Below are 23,795 nucleotides of genomic sequence, written 5' to 3' on the forward strand. Positions count from 1 at the left end.
GCAAGGCAGCCCATTATGCACAGCATATGAGTGCATAGGCGCCACAACTTCGCATCTTTTCTAAGGGTTCATGTTTTGCACTATTGGGTGTGACCCGACCCATCTCTCCACAATCCTCGCGTAATTAATAATAAAGTGCTCCTAATCCTTTTTTGACAGCCAAAATGTATTTTCCTAGGCATATTGGCAATCTGCAATTTGTATTTCTCCACAGATTTGGTACTTCTGAGAAGTTGGACGGTCATTTTTATAAATGATATATTTTTAATAAGCTAGCAGATACTATTCTTGATTTAAACATTTGCAGGCATATATACGCTGCCATTGTTTGCCTTGATAAATACCGTGTCCATTGTGTAATCATAGTACAAACACGTTAATTGATTCTAAAGGATGTTAATGCTGCTTAATTACGCCGTACAAGCCCAGCTGTGGCTTTGGAAAGCTGCCCTTCCTTGGACTCTGACATTAAATACAACTTGTACGTGGGAAAGACTAATCTTACTGTGAGTGTAACGACAAAATTAAACAAATTCCATTAGACGCTGGTATGATCCCGGCTGCGGCAGTTGTATTCCGATGGTGACGCACTACAGGCCCAGATGCTGTGCGATGTCGGAGCACGTTAAGGGCCACTGTTGGTCGAAATTACTGGATCCCTCCACTGTAGCGCCCCTCATAGCCTGAGTCGCTTTGGGACGTTAAACCCCATAAGCCAAAGTTAGCATTATGTTCCTGCCGGACCGAGCAGCCACTGACAGGGTAAGACTGTACGAATGGGTACCATCAATCACTACGTGACACCCCCACTCCACTCACCCGATGAAATCCCATCCATCAGTGACACATCCACTCTCTCCACCCTTCGACTCAGATTTTCAACCGCTTGCCAACCGCCTCCTCCCGCCCTCTCTTCTTCCCTCTTCCCTGCAATTTCGTGAAGGCGGATTTCACTCCCTCCACTCTGTCACCTGAGGCTTCAGACCGACGGATTATTCCAACATAGGGGGTTCTGATGCTGATGCACTAAAATGATATTTTCGAAAGGCAGCTACAGTTTGTTACATGTTAAGGAGAAGGGTACTCGCTGCACCATGCAAAATACGAGATCATTCCCTGGTGTGCACACACTGCATCACAAGGAAGTACATTTGGCACCTAAATTTAAATGTGCAGTATAGCGAGCAGTTAGCACCAGGTGCTGTACACAGACACGAGCACAAAATGAACACGCTTATTACCAGGCCCTCTCTGTGCACTCTCCCTATACATAGTGCGAAGACTGCTTTTGAAGCTAAGGTTGGCCACATTACAAAGAAATAAAGACAGCATGAACATGAGAACCGGACACGCAGCACTGACAGAAATCTCGATAGTCGGTGCTGTGTGTCTGGTTTCCGTGTCGTCCCTTTCTGTTCGGCGACCAACCTTAACTAGAACAAACAACTTGCCCGAACCCTTGCTTTTGAAGCATTGCACATTGCATGCAGTAAGTAGCACACAGTACAATGCACAGACTGAGCCATGTGTGTTATTGTATCAGCAGTAAACCACGTGCAAAAAAAAAAAAACGACAGCCAATAACTACAGTCGGTAAAGCGAAATTTGAGCGCAGCTCTTCACGTTTTAGTTTTGCAGTATGCTGAAGTAAAGAATTCCAGAGAGCCACCTGCCCCGGCGAGAGGCAGTGATAGGTGACATTTCGCCCTGAGCACTTGGCTATCACATACTTTGTACACAAGTTCTGTCCCGCCTCATACGAACACCAAAACACTTTCTTGAATATCTTTTTCAATGAAGGCAAATACACTGGCTTACACAAACATCGAAATTACTTGCTATTACATCTTAATAAAGTGTTCAGTGTCACACTATTACGATGCTATATATCAATTTATGCATGCCAGCACATCATCTCTGGCTGACAAAGATCTGACAAATCTTGCTTTTTGACAGTATGTGGGCACAGAGTCATTGATTGCACAGACCAAATATGACTATACCAGCAGAACGAGAACTCGGAGGATTACCTTAGAACTCATGTGCCTTTGAAAACATGCAGTGAACATGGAAACAATTTTATTTTTAAGGTGCGCCGCCCAGCGTATGCACATGCGTTCAGTGCACTCTCTGCGCCATGAAGGACGACTCGGTCCCAAGAGCAGAAGTACACACTGCCAGTGCATTCCAGAACACTCAATTCAGATAGGTACAACATGAGACGTAAGCAACGTATCTAGCGTTCGCACCGTGCAGCTTTATTGCAGCTTTATTGCTTCGCTCTGTCCCGAGCATTTTTCAGTCCACTGAGGTGGTTGCGAGCCACAGGTGGGTTAGTCTTGCGATTATTCTGCCGGCAATTGATTCTCTCTGTGATCTAGCAGATCTACGCCACCTCGCACCCACAACAGTCGTCAACTGGTACTGTCGCCATTTGGTGTCCAGATCAGTGTCTTGAAGGATCGAAGGCGGGCTGGAAACGACATGCTGCAATGTTCTCCAACCCTTACATCATGAGAAAGTCAATGCGACGACATATCACAGCCCACGCACTGCATCGTGATGATTATAACAAGAGTTATATGCACAGATATTTTCCAGAAAGAGCTGGAAACACCCAGATCAGGGACGCCAGTACTGGACGGCGCGGGCTTGCGTCCTGCTCACTCACCTTTAGGGACGCATGGGCGGTAAACACGCATTCCATAGGCGGTCTACTGGTCACAAACAAAAAAGGGGCAAATTTAAAGAACTACACACGCCACAAAGACGAGACACCGACGAATACTTCACTCGCAACAGCCGCCGACCGCGATTCAAACGTACGTAAACAACCGCCATGTTGTTTTTTTTCTTCTTTGCTAACTGACTGTAGGGGGCGCTGTAAGAGCGCTAGCATCATCATCATCGCGCGCTCCCTCAAAGAAAATTAAATACAAATAGCCGACACCAGCAATAAACTAGAAAAAAAAAGCATTAAACGTTAAAAATTGCAACATAAATAAGAAAGTCATTTATGCAGTTGACGAAAATCAACACACTCATTCAAAGGAAACGCCAATAAAATTGATTCATACAAATAAAACAAAAATATAAATATGCATGTTTTCTTTTCCTTGGTTTTGACTAAAGCTAGGACGTGCGACTATTTTTTGGCAGTTTTCTAAATCGGGTTTCTAGTACACTGTAATCGGGTCGCCCAGTGCGACCATAAGAAAATTAAGGCAAGAAAACTGAAAACGTAACAGGGGCACTTAAGGGTCAACATTGCATCGTCAACAATATGCACGCTTTCTCTCTTGCTGCTCATCCCAAGCTTGAATGCATGTCAATTTGCTGTTTCAAAGCAGAACGGTCTTCTATCATTGTAGCGGATTGAACCGAACCAAATGTACTGTCATGAACAAAGCGGTCACATAACTTTCACTTATGCAGCTCAAACTTACATTATTTATTATATGAGTTTAGTTTTAATGACATGAAAGAACCACAAGTACCATTATAAATGGTATTTTTCATCAGAGCACTTCGGATGGACTAGAAGCCTTACTCCCAACAGTGTACAATAAAGCCATTCACACAAATCATGTTGGCAGCAATGTTGAAACTGTGTGCGTCCACCTTACTTGAAACTGCAACGGATGCAAGACAGACAAAATTTTACCATTCAAAATCATAATGTACCGAGATATTGCTGCAATCTTGAACGTAACCACGCTTGCCATTACAATCAAAATGACTCAACAGCACATGCAAACATGACAATCTTTTTTTCACAGACATTTTGACACTACATTTAGTTCACTATTTATGCAACTTCCGTTTATTTGCACGATGGACACGAATATTCACATGCACGCCAGTCTTAGCATGAGTGCCATGCATACGTAATTGTCGATATGCACCCCGTCACACATTGTGCATTTACACATAAAAATACTCATGAAAACTCAACAAGTGCTCAGCAATTACTGCAGCTTAAATGGTCAAGCACACAGAACACGTAAAAGTTATGGTATGGTATAGAATATGGGGTTTAACGTCCGAAGGCAACATGGGTTATGAGGAACGCCATAGTGCAGCGCTACGGATTAATTTTGACCACATGGGGCTCTTTATCGAGCACCGATGTCACTCAGTACACAGGCGTCTAGCATTTCGCCTCCACTGATAGGCAGCTGGCGCAACTGGGATCGAACCCGTCCTTGGGAACAGCAGCGGGCACCCTAACCACTCAGCCATTGCAGCGGGGCAACGGCTGACCACATTATAAGCAACCAAAAGTCCAGGTCTCTGCTTTATGTCTTACATGTTGCCTAGGTATCGTCTACTTTTACTAAATCTGCAATCTAAAAATTAACAATAGACAACTTCCCCACTCCATCTAAATTACTATAATTGTCCCATGCCCTTCTTGGTTTGCTACACACTTAAGCTTATAATTTTTGGCTAGTTTTATCAAGGTGTCATACAAGTGTAACAGCTGCCACAGTATGAATTGTGGATTCTAAGAGAAAAAAGAACTCACAAATTTTGCACTACTTTGAACAAAAATATTCAGCCAATATATGCACAACAGGCATACACCAATAACATTTCTACCGCAAAACCGTGAACCCACCGTACCGAGGGCCAGTAATAGAAAATCACTGGCCGCCGCGGTGCCTCAGAGGTTATGGTGCTTGGCTGTTGACCCGAAAGACCTGGGTTCGATCCAGGCTGTGGCGGTCGCATTTCGATGGAGGCAAAATTCTATAGACCCCTACAAAAATTTTATTAGTCACCCCTTGTCATGCTAATATGCAGGTACCAATTATTTCTGTAACGTACCTCTTATCATTTCTGTAATACCCGTTACTAGGTCTTCAAGAAAATAATAAACTGAAATGTAGCAAAGAGCTGATGGTTGTCTTTTCATAGAACATTCTTCACAGCAGCTCTGCTTCTGAAAGGAGCACCTCATTCTTTGTGGACTCAACTAGTTTTCTTCTATTTTAATCACCATGAGGTCAGTTACTCCAGTAACACTCTGACTCCTGATATGCTACACTCTAGTGAGCCAGTTTCACAACTCTCATAAAAGAATGATGAACTCAAAGGTCTGCCACAAGCATGTCATGGGCTACATCTTTAATGGAGTAGAGAAACCAAATTTTTGGATGCGCATTTCTCTTTACACTGATGCACTAGGCAATGCTGTACACAAGCCACCATGTGGATTTTAACTTTGTCAGCTAAATAATTTACAACTGAATTTTTTTTCTCGTGTCATCTGGTTTTGGTTTTTAACAGCCGAATGACTGCTCTGAAGTCAGATACATGTTCAGGTCACATGAGGCATGCAAAAAGAGATATAATCGCTGCCTGTTCACTTTATGTGACTCCAACTCTTAGACAGGTTTGTGTACGAGTTGATGCAAATAACAATGAACAAAGCTGCAACAATACTGCTGTCTTTGTATGCCTCACATGACCTGAACACATCCCTGACATCACAGTCGTCGTTCGGTTGTTTAAGCTAAAGCAGTGCGAGAGAAAAAATGCAATTATAAATATATTGCCTCTTGTCGCAATCCATGCAGCTGTCTAGTCTTTCTAAAGTACTGCGCATCATTCTAACCAAAAGAAACAACTAAAATTTTGTTGTCTCTACTCCTTTAATACCTACTGGGCCTTGACAATATAAAAAGCACCTAAACATATCAGCGAACTGAGCTGCCAACCTTCAAAAATGTATCCACAAGCTCTTTTCACATTGTGCTTTTAAATATGTTGCCTCATACTCGTGATATACATATGTTCTGACTGTGCACATTACAAAAACAGTAATTCAGGAACCAGCAGACCCACCCATTCAGCAGCATGGCAAGCGAAGAATGAAAATTAGAATGCAGCTAGAAAGAAAAGGCACACAGCTTTTTCAGACCTTCTAATTTGAATACCTCAAACTTATGTGGCCAACTGTAAATGTTTCCTTACTGAAATCTCACACTCCTTTAGACGTTTGCCATAAAGCAGAGAAAAATTTGTCAACATGCTTCCCTCTAAAAGGAACAACCAAATATAAGTAGACAACCCATGTTTACATTTCATGCATTTTTAAGCTCTTCACTGTATGCAGAGAAGCATGTCACATGCATGGCGTGTTGATGTTTGGTTTATGCTGCTTCTTCACTTTATATTGAAAGGTCATGGCTACTCTTTTTTTTTGTGTGTGTCCATTGCCCCACAGAGCTACCATCTATGGAGCAAGCTTATTTGCATTCAAAGGTCGCTTGCCTAGTCACTGCTGACTCCACACAAAACAGATTTTCCCCTCAAAACTGGCAACGTGCAGTAAAAGCAGGCGTGCAATTAATGTGACACCTCATACACTTCATAATGATGCAGTGGCCTACAAGGCCAAGCCAGCATGCTATTCATGTATGCGCACAAATTATATTCACTTATACAATGCTAATGTCAAAAAGAAACCCTTCTAGCTACAAATGCTAGCACAAAGTTAACGCAGCGCATTACGGCATGCATGGCATCCAACGTCCCTGTACAACATACTTTTACTAATAAGGCTAAAACAGTGCACCTGCACAAGGATGAAGGAAGATGAGACAAAACGCAGCATCTTCCTTATGCAGGTGTGCTGTTTTTGCCTTATTATGTCATACCAACTTGCCCATCAGTCTGTGTTTTCACTAACTGGTGCAGCAGAAAAAACAGCTAGCTGTGAAATTTGGAATGCATTCATGGCGTCTAGAAATTGAAGCTCAGAAAATGTAACACACAGAAAGTGCAAGAAACTGATCATCCCGAGTGTTTACGTTTCTCTCTATGTTGTGTTTTACTTACCCCGCAATAACCCAACATCGTTCCCAAACAAACCCAAGGGCCACACTGGCTACGCGGATGCTGAAAGCCTAAGTCAAGCCTCCCACTTCATCACAAACCATTACAGAAATGACAGAGCAAGCAAAACAAGCTTCGGCCTTGTCTGGCTTTATTCCAATGCTGAACGTTACAAGAAATACACCAAGAACCACACGTTCTACTTAATGAGTATAAAAACACTTCACCAAATAGATAAAAGAAAAGCAGCTTTCTACATATTCAAAGGTTCGGTGGTGTGACCATACTACGACATTCGCTAAACGCCTATCAGCGAAGAAAGAGGCGTACGGATCATAGTTCATGTGGCACGATGCGTCGCGTTAAGTCTCTCCGTGGGCAACGTTACGGCGTCGTACAAAGCAGCTGTGGCCTACCGTGTGCTTTGCGCAACATGGGTGTCAACGCGAAGTAATCCATTACAGCTTGGCTAGTTGGTGGGTAGACACTGCAGGCATATTAAACATTAAGACGGAAGATGTGTTGTCCTTTCAAAGGCTAGCGTGTAGTACGTCCAGTCCGCCTTCCTTCCGCATTTTAATTTTTTTTTAGCATAGCTTGTCGCCGGTGGGCATACATGTAGGACTCCAGGAACATAGTTTATATGTACCGCAACTGCCAAATGGCTCGCAGTATCCACCATTTTTATGCATACGAGCTCATCCTATCAGTACGTACAGGTCAGAATCAGTTACGCGCAACACAAGGAAACATAATTTTCGACACTCATCCAATGCTTCAAACCATTTCCTCCTTCTAGAGGAGGCAATGTTCAAACACGAGATACAATACCGAAAGGTGCCGAAGAGAACTGAAGTGACCTCAAATTCAGTCAAGCACCGCCTTGCAAAACGTCTCTAGGGGCTTCCGATATCATACCACGGCTGGAACAGGTCGCACTGCAAACTTGCATAATAAAGACAACACTAGGGCACTGGGGTACAAGTCCGGACGTTAGCGCGGTCAATATTACTCGCCATTGCACCAACCTTTGATGACTTTCACGGCAGCACTTACTCCACGCGTCAATGCACCGCGCGGTGAACAGCCATCGCAGCCATGTCAACAAACCACCGTGGCGTTGGCGATGACAGCGATGGTCACCGTGGCAACCGTGGAGACGCCAGCGACCTAGAAACTATGGCTAGGGACGTTTCAAAATTTTGCGACGCCATTTTTACCTAATTTTGCAACAAAAAGTACCCAGAAATGTACCTAAACAAACGCCATTTTGTTATGACGTCATTAAAAGTCACGTGACATGAGGATCGTCTTCCTCCATTTAGCCTTACGCCTAGAAAGGATCCTGCTCTGCGGATTGGCTTGGCCTGATGTTCGGATATACTGAAGGTACTATTTTGCCTCCTCCCCTACCCGTCCCTTCCCGTATTCACGCTGGCTTGAAGCATTGCAGGTATCGTATCGCGTAGGGCCGTAAATCGCGAGCTTCGTACACGACACAAATTCACGAGCACTAATAGATTGACACTGTATGCCTGGAATGCCTTCGAAGGTGTGTAAAACGACTGCATCGGAGGGTCTAGAGGTTGTTGCGAATAAGCAATGACCACGCAGGAAGTCTTTTCTGTGCTTCGTGTGTGCATTGCATGTGATTTGTGGCTGTGTTGATGTATCGCTTCTGCTTTGAATTTGTCGGGTCATCACAGATGCATGCTGTACTGTGCGTCGTGGCGTTGTGTGACCAATCAAGCTTTTTACTTGGCAATGACAGCTTACGCGTTACGCTCTAACTTCTAAAGCATGCGATTTTTCCGCATCCGAATGTATTCGGCGGTTTTGTATAGCCTCCGCAACCGACTGCGAATATCTGGTCCTGGCTATTTGTACAACATCGTATGCTGGTATCACATATCTGTTCGCTTTTTAATCGGGTCAGTAAACAATTGGACTGATGCAATTTGTTTTCCATGATAGTGTTGAAATGAACCTGCTTCTAGTAGGCTCACTTTTTCTATTGCTGTCTGCTTTGTCCTGTAGAATTTAAGATTTAACTTGGATGGGATGCACTGCAATGATGTGAAGTAATTGCCCCGCAGTGATAGCTCATAGACTGATGCACATAACGTCTATTTCATACAGATTTACCACGCAGCTTCCTTTCTGTAGATGGATCTAGAACAAAGCGATGGGATGCTGGTTTCGTTTGTTTTTTTAGAACAGAGCGATGTGATGCTGGTTTCGTTTTTTTTTTTTTCCGGAGTGTCTAGCGTTCATATTTTAAAACTGCGCGAACAAAAACAAGGACCGAGCAAGAACACAGTAACACACAAAAGCGCAGACATAGAACAGAGCCCAGGGTGGGGGAAATATAGTTCAAAAGTATCTTCTGGCGGGCTAGTTGGTCTGAATCATTCATATTTTAAAACTGCGCGAGCGTTCCATACAGACGGAATGACGATTGCTGCTAGAGTTCCGTCCAAACGCAGCATTTGCTGTCACTGCAGTTCCGTCCATACCAGACCCCTCAGTCCTCCTTGGACCAACCTCTGGTGTCAAATGTCCGATCAGGTTTTGATCAGACTGGCACTAGTATGTAACATCACAGCATGTATGGTGGTGTATTACTGCGTGGTTTGTTTTGATACCCTTTGCATCAAAAGCAGTTAGGTTTGGTTTGGTTCAGTTAGCTTAGGTTTCAGGTAGCAGGTGGCAGTTGCAGTTCTTTCTGGACATAACTCCGAGTGCGGATAATTTCTTTTCAGAATGCCTAGTGTTCCACCTAGAGGGAACACAATTACACAGAGTTCTGTCCAGACATACCAGTGTACAGCATCACAAAACATGCAGATAGTTGCTGCAGCATGGTTTTATTTTGTCAGGTTTGGTTTGTTGTTATTAGGGAACTTAAGTGACAGTCACTGTTCTGTGTGAATATAACTGAGAGCGATTTTTGTTTCGCCTGGGTGAAACTCCAGCTGCAGTTGTTCCGTCTGGACGGAACTCTAGACATAGCCTTCGTTTTTTCAGGCGTGTGCCTGCAGTGGGACAGAAAATTTCTCTCTACTGACTATTGGAAACTGCTGGAAGTTGTGATATCAAGGTGAGTTTGCGAAAATGTGAGCAAATTCGCTGCCTAATTTCTGCAATGCTTCTTGTCGGGGAAGTATGGGGAGTGTATACTGAGGCAATAGATATCGCTTGAAAAAAAAAAAAAGTGACTGCTGCATGTAATTAACTGTTGCCAGAGTGGAAATATGATGCAACAGAGTTTCTATGTTCGAAGCAAGGTTTGTGTTATGCAGTTTTATGTGTGCACAAAAACCTTGAGGCACATGCAAGTCTCAAGATTTAGATGAGCAATTTCAACAGTGACTTTGCCATATTTATGAATGAACAGTTAGTCTGGCATAAGGCACCAGCATGTTGACTTATGCCTCGGAGTGATAGTTCTTGTGTTTGAACTAATGTAGTGAACTCTGTCCTTCACAATGCGTCTGTGGTAAATTGCAGACAGCTACGCTAATTTGGCGCTTGCACTGCTCCTTCACACACGCTATTTATCTGCTGTCAAGCGAGTTCTAGGATGGCAACGGTAAATATTCTTTAGTGGCTTGTAAGGCTTGTAAGGCTTGAAGTGTAACGGTGTTGTCTGTTCTATACCCTGCTTGTAGGTCTGGGATCTTGAAGGATGAAGGTTGGTGCACTCAAAGAAAAAAAAAGTAAACTTTATTAAAAGGAAAGCAGCTTAAACTTTTATTCGTGCTGTGAAATAAAAGTCATCTTTCATTTAAGGGAATTGCAAATGGGTTAGGGAGCTGTGCTTTTTAATAGTGACGTGTCTTACTGGCCATTTTTGTAGTTTTCTATCATCTGTCTGGTTACTCTCCTTAATGTAGCTGGCAGATTTATACCCCTGCCAAATAGCAAAGTTAATGTCATTCCCTTCGCATGAAATTCGTTTGCTGTCGCCTGAGAAAATAAAATGGTTTTTGATAAAAACGAAATTAAGGGTCGACTGAGTTTGTGGAACCCATTCGCCTGCGCTCTCCGAGCAAATGTATTATCTCCACAGACTCTGTGAGAATATCCATTCAAAATACATGACAAAAGCATCAGAAGAATTGTAATATTATTTTGGCTGTATAATTTTGTAGTCATTCATTTATTCATATGAAACGCCAATAGCATTGGAAGCAAGAAACCTGCCACTTTCGCCACCAGTCAACTGAGTGGTCAGGCGGCCATGTTTATTTATGTGCTGCATGTGCATGCTTGTGCAGCGGCAGTGTTGGCGGTGATGTTGGAAGTGTGCCCATGTCATTTGTCGCAGCAGCTGTCTGTAAACAGAAGAGTAGCAATAACTTCACACTGCCGTCGTTGGAGATCAATTTGATGCGATACACTGTCCGTCACAAGGTCTGCCATATGCATGGAGGAAAAAAAACTCAGTAGGGCACGTTCGTCAACAACCTTGAAGCCTAGCCATAAAAAGTAAAAAGGAGAGAGTCGGTCCCCCATGTGATCACACATTATGATGGCGTGCGCTGATATCTATCACCGCTGCTCGCACGGGCCAGCATGGGGTAACTGGCTGTAGACCAACCTCCTTGCTGTAGTCTGCCCATGTGCTGTGGGCCGTGCAGGCGCGTGCAGGAAAAAACATACTGACACCAAAACATTGGGAACCGATTCGGAGAGCAAAAAACCGAGGGAGCGAACGACTTCATGAGCACTTGGCTTGTGAAGGCTGGCCGCATTCCTAGATTTTTTTCTCTCCATGGCCATATGCCTGCTGCTTAAGTGCTGCTTGATGTTGGCTTGGCTCGTGATGGCTAGTAGTACTCAATAAGTTGGTGCAAATATTTTTACAAGGCATTAAAAAGTGCAGTAAAGATTTTTAAGCTGCTTTCACTTACCTTTTGTAAATATTAAAGAGCATACCAAAATATTTTATCTGCGTCACTTTTTGTCCATCACAATAGTCGTCATTTGCAAATGATATTAGTTTTGGCCATATTGTTGCGCATAGAAAAAAATGGCATTAGATTGAACTAATGTCATTCGATAAAAATGGTCAGCCTAAGAAAACAGCAGTGTAAGAAAACACTGGGCCACGGTCCTCGGTGTACTATATTAGTCTGCTGGCCAATCACAGTATTAAATGAAATCAACCTTTTAATGTTTGACTATATTAAACAAACCAGGTATCAAAATTCTAGAGCTTATAATTCATTTTCTTGCGATTAGCTTCTTGTTTAAGTGACACGACAAGTATTAACAATGGACTACTTTTTGTCATGGAGGAATTCTGTGCGGCAGTCCTGAATGTGGGTGGAGCTTCACTGCAGACTTCAGTTGTATGCGACTGTAGTGCTTCATCAGGTTGCAGCTGCCTGCACTGCACTTTACATTGTGTGTGTATTGTGTTAACAAACGAGACAGTAATAATAATAATAATAGCTGCAGTATAATCACCGGTTTTTTGTTCTAATTCACTCCACATCTTATGCTGGACTGCTTCAGAAGCCAGAATGACAGCGAATGAGCGAAGAGCTATTATATTGCAACTTTAGTGTGCCTTACATGATCGCATACCTACTTGTGACGTTGCAGCCATCGTGCAGCTACTGAAACAGGAATGGAAACTGTATGGGAGAAGAAATTCAATTACAAATTATTTACTGTGCGCGAGCAAATTTCACACAGTGGGCCATGTTTACTAATGTCTTGCCCGTCATTCAAAAGCAAAAATACACAAAGAAAAATTTGGCATTTGACCTTGATCACTTGGTCACTGTCCTGGGCAGTGGCACAAAAGACAAGCGCAATAAACGAATGCATACCAGTTTGTTTAGTGACATCGCTGTGAGTGTTATCATGGCAACAAATTATGGGGCAACATGTATGCTTTGCTAGAGTTGAATAGTTCAGGCGTAGCATGGATTATACCACAAATTTTAGGACCATATACAGGTTCTTGCAAATTTCAGAAAATGCCTGGACTCTTATACCACTGGAAGTACACCACTGTACTGTTCAGTGTTTTTTTAGTATCATATTGCAGCAGCGTGGAACAAATTAATGCATATCTTGCCTTTGTGACTGCATCAAGATATTATAGGAGCAGTAAAAGATTATGGCTCATTGTTCATTCACTTGCTTGTTTGCCATATGTTGTCCATATGGCAAGATAGCACCGTCAGTTCCAAAAGAGGCTGATAATTTTTATTGGTGCATTACTAAAACCCTTGCTACAGCCATGCACATAGCCTTGGTTATAGCATTGGACATATTCCACAGTTTTTAAGCAGTGAAAATTTGTCAATGCTTTGAGGGATACACTGAAAATAGAAGGTCTCGGAATTTTTGTTCACCCCCAGGCAGAGAATTGACAGCAACAGTTGTACTGCTTGCTACCCCGCACCCCATGAGTGCACCCACTTCCTGGCCCATCTGGAGCACATGATCAAGGGTAGCACATTCTCTAATGCACTCGTGCCTCAGCCCACAGGGCTCGCCTGACTCAGCTACACCTTGGCAACATTGTCTTTGGGCAGCAGGTGAACGGGGGAGTTTTTGTGCATGACGTACTACAACACTAATGGTGATGCTGATGGCAACACTATTAGTGACATTGCTTTTGGGCACTCATTCAGTTTGCAGTCCTTTTGTGCTTTATTAGCAGCTATAAACATAGGTTTTATATTATAGGTCTCACCTTAGAGCAACAGGCATAACATTTTCTCCATTAATTACTAATAGCTGTGTTATTCTCATTTTTAAAATTTTCTGTGCAGTGCCAGGCATGAGGCGGTCACATTCCGACACAGTGGCAGGCGGCAGTGGGAGGGCAAGCCCATCGCTTGGTCCCGCTAGCCCAGGGGCTCCTATGATGCTCTACTCCTGGGGTCTGGGACCACATGGAGAGCTGGGGCTCACCCAGGGAAAAGGTCAGGAAAGTAATGGCCTTAAAGAGCATGTTTAAAAGGCATTTGATTTGCAAATACAGATAGTTTAGTTTTTTAGCAGCTAAAACTGGTGGTGCTGAGTTCACAAAATTGATCTACTGATCATAAAGAACGACCAGTAGTGTAAACAGATGTTAGTGAGGTTAGGGCTCAGGGCTGTCATGCCTTTACGTACTAACTAGCCCGAATCATGCTCTTTATTTCACACAGCTTACTCTGTGCATAGGTTTTGGAGATGTGGATGTGTGTGCATGTCTTACTTTGGCCTTTTTAACGTGCATTGGTCCTGCAGATGGGGTGGACACCGAGACAGCAGTTTGTCAGCCTGAGCGGGTGAGGCGTTTCGGCACCCGGGCAGTGCGGGAAGTTGCCTGTGGCCAGAAACACACGCTTGTGCTGTTGGCAAATGGATCTGTCTACAGCTGTGGTTCCAATGACTTTGGCCAGCTGGGTCAAGACCGCTCTATGCGCAAGCTGGGTGAGGAAGGCAAAACCAGCTGATGGTACATCATATATGTGTATCTAATATTTATAAGTATGCACATGTAAAATATATTTACCTTTATTTGCTACGTATTACTTACATCCTTAGCATAGCATTGAAGGTATATACCATACCTGTTAGCAGACGTAGGAGCAGGTGCAGTAAATGCACGAGCAGAAGTTTATTTCCACAGAGGTTTCCACAGCATCAAAAAGGTAGCTAACAGGTATGTTGTACTGATTATTTTTTCTTCCTTACTTAAACATTCAGGCCTGTGCCCACATACTTGCTGCTCAGATAAGAAAAAAAAAATGTGGCAAAACACTTACGAGCCCTTACATGTAATGTGCCACTGGGGTGGTCTGTGAAATCCCTCCTTTTTGTGGCAAATCAGACTGGTAGATGTGCCAGTGACTGCAAGCATGAGCATGACCCATTTCTAAAAAGTAAAGGACTTCACACATTTGCCAGCACATTTCCAGGTTTGCTCATGTGAGCCTGGACTTCATGATACCAGGATTATAGGTGGGATAAAAGGTACAACTGCCCATGAATGTATGGAAGTTAATTGCATAAAGATTTATCAGCAGACACATCTGTCACCCTGTTGAGGAAGGAATATAATTTTTTATATTCTTTTAAGGTGACGACTTGAGCTCAGTATAATTACTGAAAATATGGTGTATATGCACTAGCCATGGTCTGAAATAAATTACCTAGTTGGGGGTTAGTTCCTTTCCCATCGTCTTCTTTGCATCTTTTGTTTGCTCTAACATGTCTTTTACCTAATATTTACCTATTAGGGCTGCTGAATGATAAGCACCAATGCTGCACTGTGTCAACATCTGCTCCCCTCTGCCTTTGTACACTGCCAGATGGTTTTAGCAGAGGTTTAACAACAGAAGATGGAACTGTTGTGCCGTATCTATGTGTATTACCAAGTCAGGCTCAGATATTGAAGTAAAGGCACAGACCTCATGCCTTTACTTCAAGCCTACAGACTTCGGTGCTGACAGCTGCAGTAACCATATTGCAGGTGAATGTTCATGAACTCGTTTGATTTTGTGAGCTTGCTTCATGGTTCATGGTGTAAGTTGCAGCTTGCTTATGTACCGTATATACTCTTGTAAGGGCCACACCCCCAACTTGGCAGCTGGGAATTTTGAAAAAAAAAGAAAGCACTCAAAAGAGTTTCTTCATGTGTACATAATTTTGCCCACGGGGTACGTTATGCTAGGAGCTGATAGATGATGATTGCTTGCAACATTTGGTACTACCACGCACGCATTGTCCTGTGCTCCGGACTCTGCCTGGAACTGCGAATGTATGATGCCACAGTAATGTTAGTCTTATGGGCTTAGCATTCGTACCAGAATGGACGAAACATTATGCGGCACAAAAAGCTAGGAGGTGCAGCCGCGCTAGCGGCGCATTTCTGCGGGGACGTGCCGCCCGGCAAGCTCTGGCGCCGTAGCAGTACCATTTTCCCAGTGTCGCTAGGCCTAGTGCGCTTTGCATTGAAGCTGCAGCGAAAGTGTTTTGAAACTAGTAACGACTTACTATAAAAGGTCTAACGTCATTACCAGTTTACCATCGCACAATAACGTCACATTAAAACAAACATGTAATTGATTTCCGCTTGGCCTTCAACAGTGAAGTGTGCAGAAAAGCAGACTAGGCAAACGGCACCTCACATTGACGGCCGCGGGTCGTATTTGTGGCGTGCTGCTCTAAATAGGGGATGTTCAAATTTCCGCAAGTGCGCTTTCCCATATAACTATGTTGCCAAAGATCGAGATGGCCGACTCCTCTATAAAAAAACTGCATGGGCTACAGGAGAGGTGCTGAGGGTGTGAATAGAATGTAAAAAACATATTTTGGAAAAATGAAACAAAAAACTAGTCTTTCTTGCTTTGTTTCAGCTGGACATGCAATGTCAGCCATCTTCTCTTGGGCAACATTGTTATGCGGAAAAGCGCATTTGCGGAATTTTGGATATCCTCTCATATCGGTCTTTCGAGTGCCAGATCTTCGGAGGATCTTGATTATAACTTAGAATCACATTATGTTTGTCAGTAAACTGATCTGGCAACCTGTTTTACTTTATGCGGTTATTTGTGCCCGTTGTTGGGCACGTGTCCTATCATCCATATACTTTCAATGCATTATGTATTTGAAGGATTCGCCAGGACTGTGCCAGTTTTTCATAAAAATGCGTGTCACAACATAAAAAGGGGGTGCATAGTCAGGGCTTTGCTGTAGTCGAAAAAATTTTACAGCAAAATGCTGGTCCCTTGTAAGGGCTGCACCCTGTCATAACCACGGAAAAAAAGTGCGACCCTTACACGAGTATATACGACATTGCCATTTCCATGTGAAGCTATTAATTTTTGCACTGAGTTCTGATGTCACTGTAATGTCAGTTTTGAATGACAAAGTAATTGCACTGTAGTACTTGAATGCTTGTTCTTTTAAATGTAAATTTTCTCATCTAGCATTCACACTTGCAGGGGCCACATTATTTGTATGTACGTGGAAGGCACACGGTACTGTTTTTTGTAGTGTTAATTTGTCAGTCCTCCTTTTCATTCTGTATTGTTCATAAAACTTTTGGCTAATAGTTTATAATATGTAAAATTACAGAATAATTGCTTCATTTCAAGGGTAACTACAGAACATGGTTTGTTTGCTTTAACTTTTATTGAAACAAGTGTTTTATTAATCTCAGTACTACATATTTGCTTTCTTGAGCTATTTGCTGTGAACAGTCTTTTTGTATTTGAGGTGTTTGTTGTTTCCCTGTAGATTTCATTGCCTTCACTAAGAGTCCATTCGTCACATGCCTCTTGTGCAGAGCAAGTGGCTGCCCTTGCAGCGCATGAGATTCGGGCAGTGGCATGTGGTGAGGCACACTCGCTGGCCCTGAGTGACGCCGGCCAAGTGTTCTCATGGGGCTGCAACCGCAATGGTCAGTTGGGCTGCGGAACTGAAGATGAGAGTCGTCTACGGCCCAAGGTGATCAAGAAGCTGGCCACCTTGCACGTTGTACAGATAGCTTGCGGCTCGGTACACTGCCTTGCCCTCGCTAATAATGGGGAGCTGTACAGCTGGGGTGGCAATGCTTATGGTCAGCTAGGCCTTGGGAGGGACTCATCCGGAGATGAGCGGCTGCCACGTCGAGTGACTCACCTGGGAGGTGTGCCTCTTGCCCAAGTGGCCTGCGGGGCAACACACAGCATTGGCCTCACACCCTCAGGCACTGTTTTCGTTTGGGGCCGCAACAGGTGAGCCTGTGTACTGTGACGTCTTTTCATCATTTCGTTCTTTGTCTTTTCTATCGTGTTGTTTGACCTTGACAGTTCCTGATCTAAAACGTAAACATTAGGGGCGTGCGAATATTGAAATTTTTGAATACAAATCAAAATTGAATCTGAAGAAAAAATGCCTTGAAATATCGAATCGAATGTCTGATCAATATGAAGAAAAAATTTCAGAAAATGAAAAGTAGGCAAGTGTTGCCCTTATTAAATATAGTTTCAACTGAAATAAAGAAACCTAGACTGACTCAGCACCATACAAAAAAAAAAGAAAACGGCATGCAGAGAGCAATGTATACTGTTAGCACAACTATGCAACCTGTACTGTGGTCTTGCAAAATGAGAAACAAAATTAAATGTATGAATGACACATGACTTGGAACTGAAAATAACATATTGATAGTAAAATCTCAATAATTCAGACTTCAAGGGACCTGAAGAAATGCCCAGTTACCTGAATGTCAAGTTATTACTCACCCCCTCCCCCAGCTCCTGTGGAAAAAAAAAAAAAAATATCACTGGATGATTATGACATTCGTTAGTGTGAAATTTGAGCACAGCTGTTGAGGTATTTGAACTATACGCGATTGCACACTGAACACAATGTAGAACGGTGGCGGCACATTTGCCTCAGCTTCAGCGGCACACCTCTGCACATCCGGAGTGTTTTGCAGCAGCCATCACACATGAAGTGCTGCACCACTCTCACCTGCTCTCGCCACACACTCCTCCTTAGCTCTCCTTCTTACGCTTACGCTGTACCCTCCTCCTCTTTCTTCCTCATACTCTCTTCACTCCCATTGTTCTTCCATCCAAGCCTGTTGTGCTCACGTGGTGCAAGCAGGCATTATTATCTTTATTTCTTTTTCTTTGGCTCACTCTACTCAGTGTACTACTTTCGTCTGGCGCTTTGGTCTTCGTTCGCTCTACCTGTGGTGCCTCTATTGCGCGTTCCTTCCCTTAGCTCTGCCAGTTATGCCGAGGCTGAAGCTTAACCCTAGAGCGGGCGCTGAAAAGCTGCTCTCTGAAAAACTGTTGGAAATTCGGAATTGACGTGAAGGCTTGTGAGGACCCTCCATCACACAAACAGCAAAAGGCCCATGATGAGCACACAGTTTCAGTGTACTGGAAGGACAGCGTGGACGTGAGTGATGGCACATTGGTGTCAGAACGGCGCACGCCTGCTTCTAAAAGAGAAATTAGCGAAGCGCCTGTTGGTGATTGACAGTGGCACGCAGCTGGGTTCGGATGGCTGGCAAATGCGCAGCCGATAGCCCACGGCGAAGCTGAGAAACTGAAACTATGTGCCAAGCTATTTTTTGGCCTAGTGACAGGAGTCTTCCTACTAGCGAGTTTTAGCATAGATATACAGCAAATACGGTAACATGTTGCCATTGTTACTGGCGCCAGGCTTGCCTAGCCACATTTACCATATACGGTTGCAGTTATCATATTTACTGTGTTTGCCGTACAGCGGTACCAAAACTCTCAATTGTTGTCATGCTTGCCATTACGTGCATGTCAGAGGTTTGCAGGTTACAGTGCGCCATGCAGTAGACTAGATTTTTACATGACTGCTTGCCTGTGCCAGTGACACCTTGACTGAGGCACCCTTCAGGAATCTCATGCAGAATTTTGCATATAGGTTTTTCTTCATATAATGGTTAAAAAAAATTACTTGGCAGAGCTACGCTACAAGTTGTGGAGGCTGCAGAATGAGTACCATGGGGGTGGACATCAATCCTCGTTATGGAATTCGTTATGGAGGGATGAAAAACAAAACGCTTTCACATTGTGATAGTTCGAAGCTATCACAGTGTGGTGGTTGGCTGTCTTTTTTTTTGTCATGTGTGATATGTAGGAAAGCCCACTTGTAGAATTTCGCATGACGCCGCGTCCGAATGTGACCGGTCCAAGTGTCAAAGGGCGGAGAGGAAAGCAATGAGTGTGCCTTTGTACTGTTTATTTTTTATGCTAAAAACTTGATCTTCGTATAATTAGCACATATATTGCGGTTTTGTCACGGTGAGGTTAATGAAAGGCGATGCGGTATTCAGTCACTACCAAATAATCGGAAATTTTCAAATTTCGATAATTGTTGAATTTAAATTTCTTGAATTGGATATGAACTAACAAACACATTTGAGTTGTACTTGAAATTTTTAATATTCGTTCACACCTATGAAATATTTAATGCTTCTATTTCAGAAAGAGGTCGGCATAATTAAAATTAATAAATTGAAATACAAAAAGTTTAGTTCAACACCAGGTTTAAACATTGTACAAACCATTTGCTGAAGACTTTAGATTCTTAGGTTTTGTTTTCTTTTTGTTTAGTAACACGCAAAGTTGAGCATTTCTTGGCTTTTACAAGCTTTAAAACCTAAAAATTCGATAACATAAAATAATATGCGATAAAAACCAAGTAAATGATATGTGTCAAATTATATGCAAATGTTGAAAAAACTAAAAACTTAACATGCATCAAGGATAAATATTGAAGCATAGTTTCCACTGTGTGGCTACCATATTGCCGCGAAGCTTTGTACTTTTTGTTTGTTCATGCTCAGAGCTGCCGGCACACGGCTTAATCACTTTGTGGTGCAAGATGGGACCAGGTTTATCTAGAATGATCGCAGCCACAGGCAACTGCTTCTGCATGGTTTGAGATTGTCTTAGATGCCTTTCGCACTGTATTTCGAAAGTTCTGTATCTTGAAAGCCAAGGCCGGCATTGATTCTGCTCTTTGACGACTGCCGAGCATGCTTGTTGCTATTGCCAAAGCCGAGTCGTTCAATTCTTTGTGGGCGCAAGTAAGCCCAATAAAGACTCTGTTTCAGTGCCACGTTAATCTGCCCATCACTCATTCCATGGCGTTGTCACCATCACTTGTCTTCTGCTGCGATCATTTGAGATGAATCTGGTCCCAATCCCATGTCACAGATAAAGTGATACAGCCAGCAGCTTTGAGCATGAACAAACAAACAGTACAAAGCTTTTTGGCAGTACTTTAACCTTAGCACTGTCTCGTAAAGCTGTTTTGCCCTTGAGGTGATCATTGCAACACACATGTTAGGCCCATCAGTGCCATGCATAGCAGATATTTATGTGGAACATGTCATGGCAATATCCCAAGATCACCTGCATAGTGAAGATATTTTCTTCTGTTTAGGGGGAGTATCGTAGTGATTTTTGGCAATACAAAAGCTACTTGGCCTCATTGCCTTTATGCTCTGTGTTTTTGTCTGAGACATGAGCACTTGTAAAAGGCGTGTGTATGCTGTAAAGACGTCGTTGATACCTTCCTTGCACATTATGGTGTAGCAGCCTTTTCACAGTGAAATACCCCTAGCTTCTCATGCATATGTTGTTTCCCATGCCTTCTGCACTGTTCTTGCATTGTGTTGAAATTTGCTAGCAGAATTTACAGGAAAAGCACCTTCGTAGTAAAAAGAGCTGGGGAAATAAGACTATAATAATGTAGTCTAGTGCTGTGGTGTATAGATGTTGTCAAATATATATTGAACACATGAGCTTCTGTCATTCATCTTGCAGTGTGACCTGATGCTGCTTTTGAGAACCAATTTCCACTGTCGCCAGTGGTCTGCATGCGCTGTCACCAGCGCTCACTGGTTCACTGATTCAGATTACTGCTGTTTATTATGGCTGCATCATCATTAAAGCACCAAAAAGAATGTCATAACAAGTAGTATAGGTAGTCGTCCACACACCTGCCTAGAGCGGTCGGATTGTCCATACACATTCTCATTGATCGTGGTTAATGCCTCAGATATTTAAAAGCTATATCAGGCCTGGCATACAGCGGCGATTGTCATAAACGTGAAACAGAGTGTGTCGTTCATGCGGTCTAGACAGGTGTGTTCTTATTTGAAAAGCTGTGCACTAAATAGACTTTCACAGGAAAAAAGTAGAGACGACAGGACAGAAGCTCAACTTTCAGCTTTAATTACTGACAAATAAAGCCAGGTGCGCTTATATAGCCACTGATATTCAGACAGGGGCTGCATGCGAGAGCGTGAACCAAACCAACAAACAACAAGAGCAGCAGGGCATATCTAAGCGAGTTTTAAAAAATCCAGTTAGGTGAATATGTCATCACGTGCCAAGGTTTTGATAAAAACTTGGTAAAAAGAGCATTCATATGGGTTGACAAAAATGCATAACAACATAAAAATCCAGAGGTGCATGAAAGATGACAGTGAAAAGAAACAATTTCATAACAACATGAAAGTATGCATAATAACATGAAAAAAGAAGGAGCACGAAAGATGGCAATGAAAAGAAACAAGTGAGATGAGAATAAAAACCATGTAAAGGGCAGCAAGACAAGATAAAAGCACATTAAAAATTCGAAAAGCAAACTAAATAAGGAGCAGCGACTGGCTCAAGTGCCTAGATGTAACCATCCAAAAAGGATAGTTCATTTTTAGAAAGATGAATAGAAAGCATGCTAACACACTCGTCATTTCTAGGTCAGTGAAAAAGGCCTCAATTACTTCTCTCTCGTTATTGTCCTGAACCTTGGCTAGAAACTTAGTTTCACATAAAATGGGGTGGCAGTTTTAGCGACTGCTGCAGTGTAACGGAAGGTTTTCTCCACATTTGCTCTTGAGGATCATGTTGCGCTTATGGGCGCGCTTATTGAAGCATTTTCCTGTTTGTCCCACATACACTTTGCCGCACATCAAGAGGATCTCATAGTACACAACATTGGCAGTTCATTGTGTGTACATGGTTTGATGCTTGATATTACAGGCCTTTTTAACACGCTTTTAGGTCACCATCGGACATACTTTGGCCAGTTTGTAGGGCGCCAAAAAACTAGCTGAATCTTGTGTCTAGACGCAACTTTCTTCAAACTGTGTGAAAGACCGTGCAAGTAAAGCATTACCTGCGCAGGTTTCTGTTCTGTCTTGCGCTTACCGTGGCCTGATTTTTTAATTTTTTGCAAAAGGTTTTCAGACGTGCTAGTGACCAAATGGCCTGGGAGAAAACTTGCTGCAGATAAAATTCGCTAAATCTGGCACTGGAAGCTATCACCTGTCTTGTGGGTGCATGATTTTTCTAATGCAGGTTTCATGCAAAGAGTTACTATGCCACGCTTTACCAGCTTGTAATGGGCACTGTTATTGGACAAAAGAGACTTCTTTGTGTGCGGCTGATAAGCCCAAAGCACATGTGTATTTAAAAAAGTAGGCTATAGGTCAACAAACAAGTCAATCATGATGTGCACGCTCATAAGTGAACTTCAGACCCCTCGATAAAGAACCAAAAGCAGTCAGAGTTTGTGTGACAAGTGTATCTGGGTCACAGTGCGTAGGTACATTAATAAGGATAAGGTATTCACCGACGTGTCTTGAAAATATATGCGATCCCTGTGTCTTTGAAGCTGGCTTCAAGGTGCTGGTCAAATGATGCCAGAAAGATTTCGCAGAGGGCCAGTGCGACCGACGAGCCTATAAAAATTCTCGCCTTTTGTAAGTAAAATTTTTCCCGGAAGGTTTTCTAAAAAGATTATGTACACACACAACTAGCCCGTTAGACAGTCTTATTTCAAGGCAAGTGTGGACGACTATACAGCTATTGTCACTCTTATCACTCCAGGAGTGGCCATTCAATTTTTAGCAGTGCATTTCTTATGTATATCAAGTCTGTGTGCGTCCAGTTTTCAAAGCAGTGTCTTGTGAATTATTTTGGCAGCTGTGGGCAGCTAGGGCTGAGTGACCAGAAGGACCGGCCGCATCCAACTGTCATCAAGCCTCTTCGTTCTCAGAGAATCAAGCATGTGTGTTGTGGAGAGAATCACACGGCTGCTCTCACTGCAGTAAGAATTTTTTATAAAACCTTACCTGGTAGGGAATTTGTTCTACAAAACTTCAATTTTTCAAAATCGCAAAACTGAGGTTTTCAACCTGTTGTGCTACTACATATAAAATTTTCTTTCCAAGAAAACTACTGCATTTTTTGTGCTGAGTTACGAAATTTGGCGGTAAAGTTTCATGACTGTAAAGCACGAACTGACTTGAGAGGAATGTCTACAGTCGCAACGATTGACCGCAGTTGACACAGTGCGCTCTGCTGCAGTGCCATCGGCACATCTCCACTGCGCTCGCTCTTGCTGCGTCATACCTTGTGGCACTACAACATAATAGGGGATAGCAA

General features: G+C 42.9%; 1 protein-coding gene across 7 annotated transcripts in view; it reads left to right on the forward strand.

The window, feature by feature from the left end:
- The first annotated feature begins 8,237 nt into the window (after positions 1-8,237).
- The window catches only part of Herc4 (HECT and RLD domain containing E3 ubiquitin ligase 4), an 82,878-nt gene continuing 67,320 nt past the window's right edge, over positions 8,238-23,795 (forward strand). For 5 of the 7 annotated variants that reach the window (XM_089581013.1, XM_089581016.1, XM_089581015.1 and 2 more), the window contains exons 1-6: positions 8,238-8,395; positions 9,871-9,943; positions 13,641-13,793; positions 14,104-14,289; positions 17,150-17,579; positions 23,334-23,457. In XM_089581013.1, the coding sequence (XP_089437139.1) occupies positions 13,649-13,793; positions 14,104-14,289; positions 17,150-17,579; positions 23,334-23,457 (885 nt within the window). In that variant the 5' untranslated portion in view covers positions 8,238-8,395; positions 9,871-9,943; positions 13,641-13,648. Of the gene's footprint in view, positions 8,396-9,870; positions 9,944-13,640; positions 13,794-14,103; positions 14,315-17,149; positions 17,580-23,333; positions 23,458-23,795 lie in introns of those variants that run through there. The other 2 variants (XM_089581014.1, XM_089581019.1) reach the window with 2 other exon arrangements.

Source organism: Amblyomma mixtum, chromosome 3, assembly GCF_055824585.1.
Source record: "Amblyomma mixtum isolate Tamu chromosome 3, ASM5582458v1, whole genome shotgun sequence".
NCBI lineage: Eukaryota > Metazoa > Arthropoda > Arachnida > Ixodida > Ixodidae > Amblyomma > Amblyomma mixtum.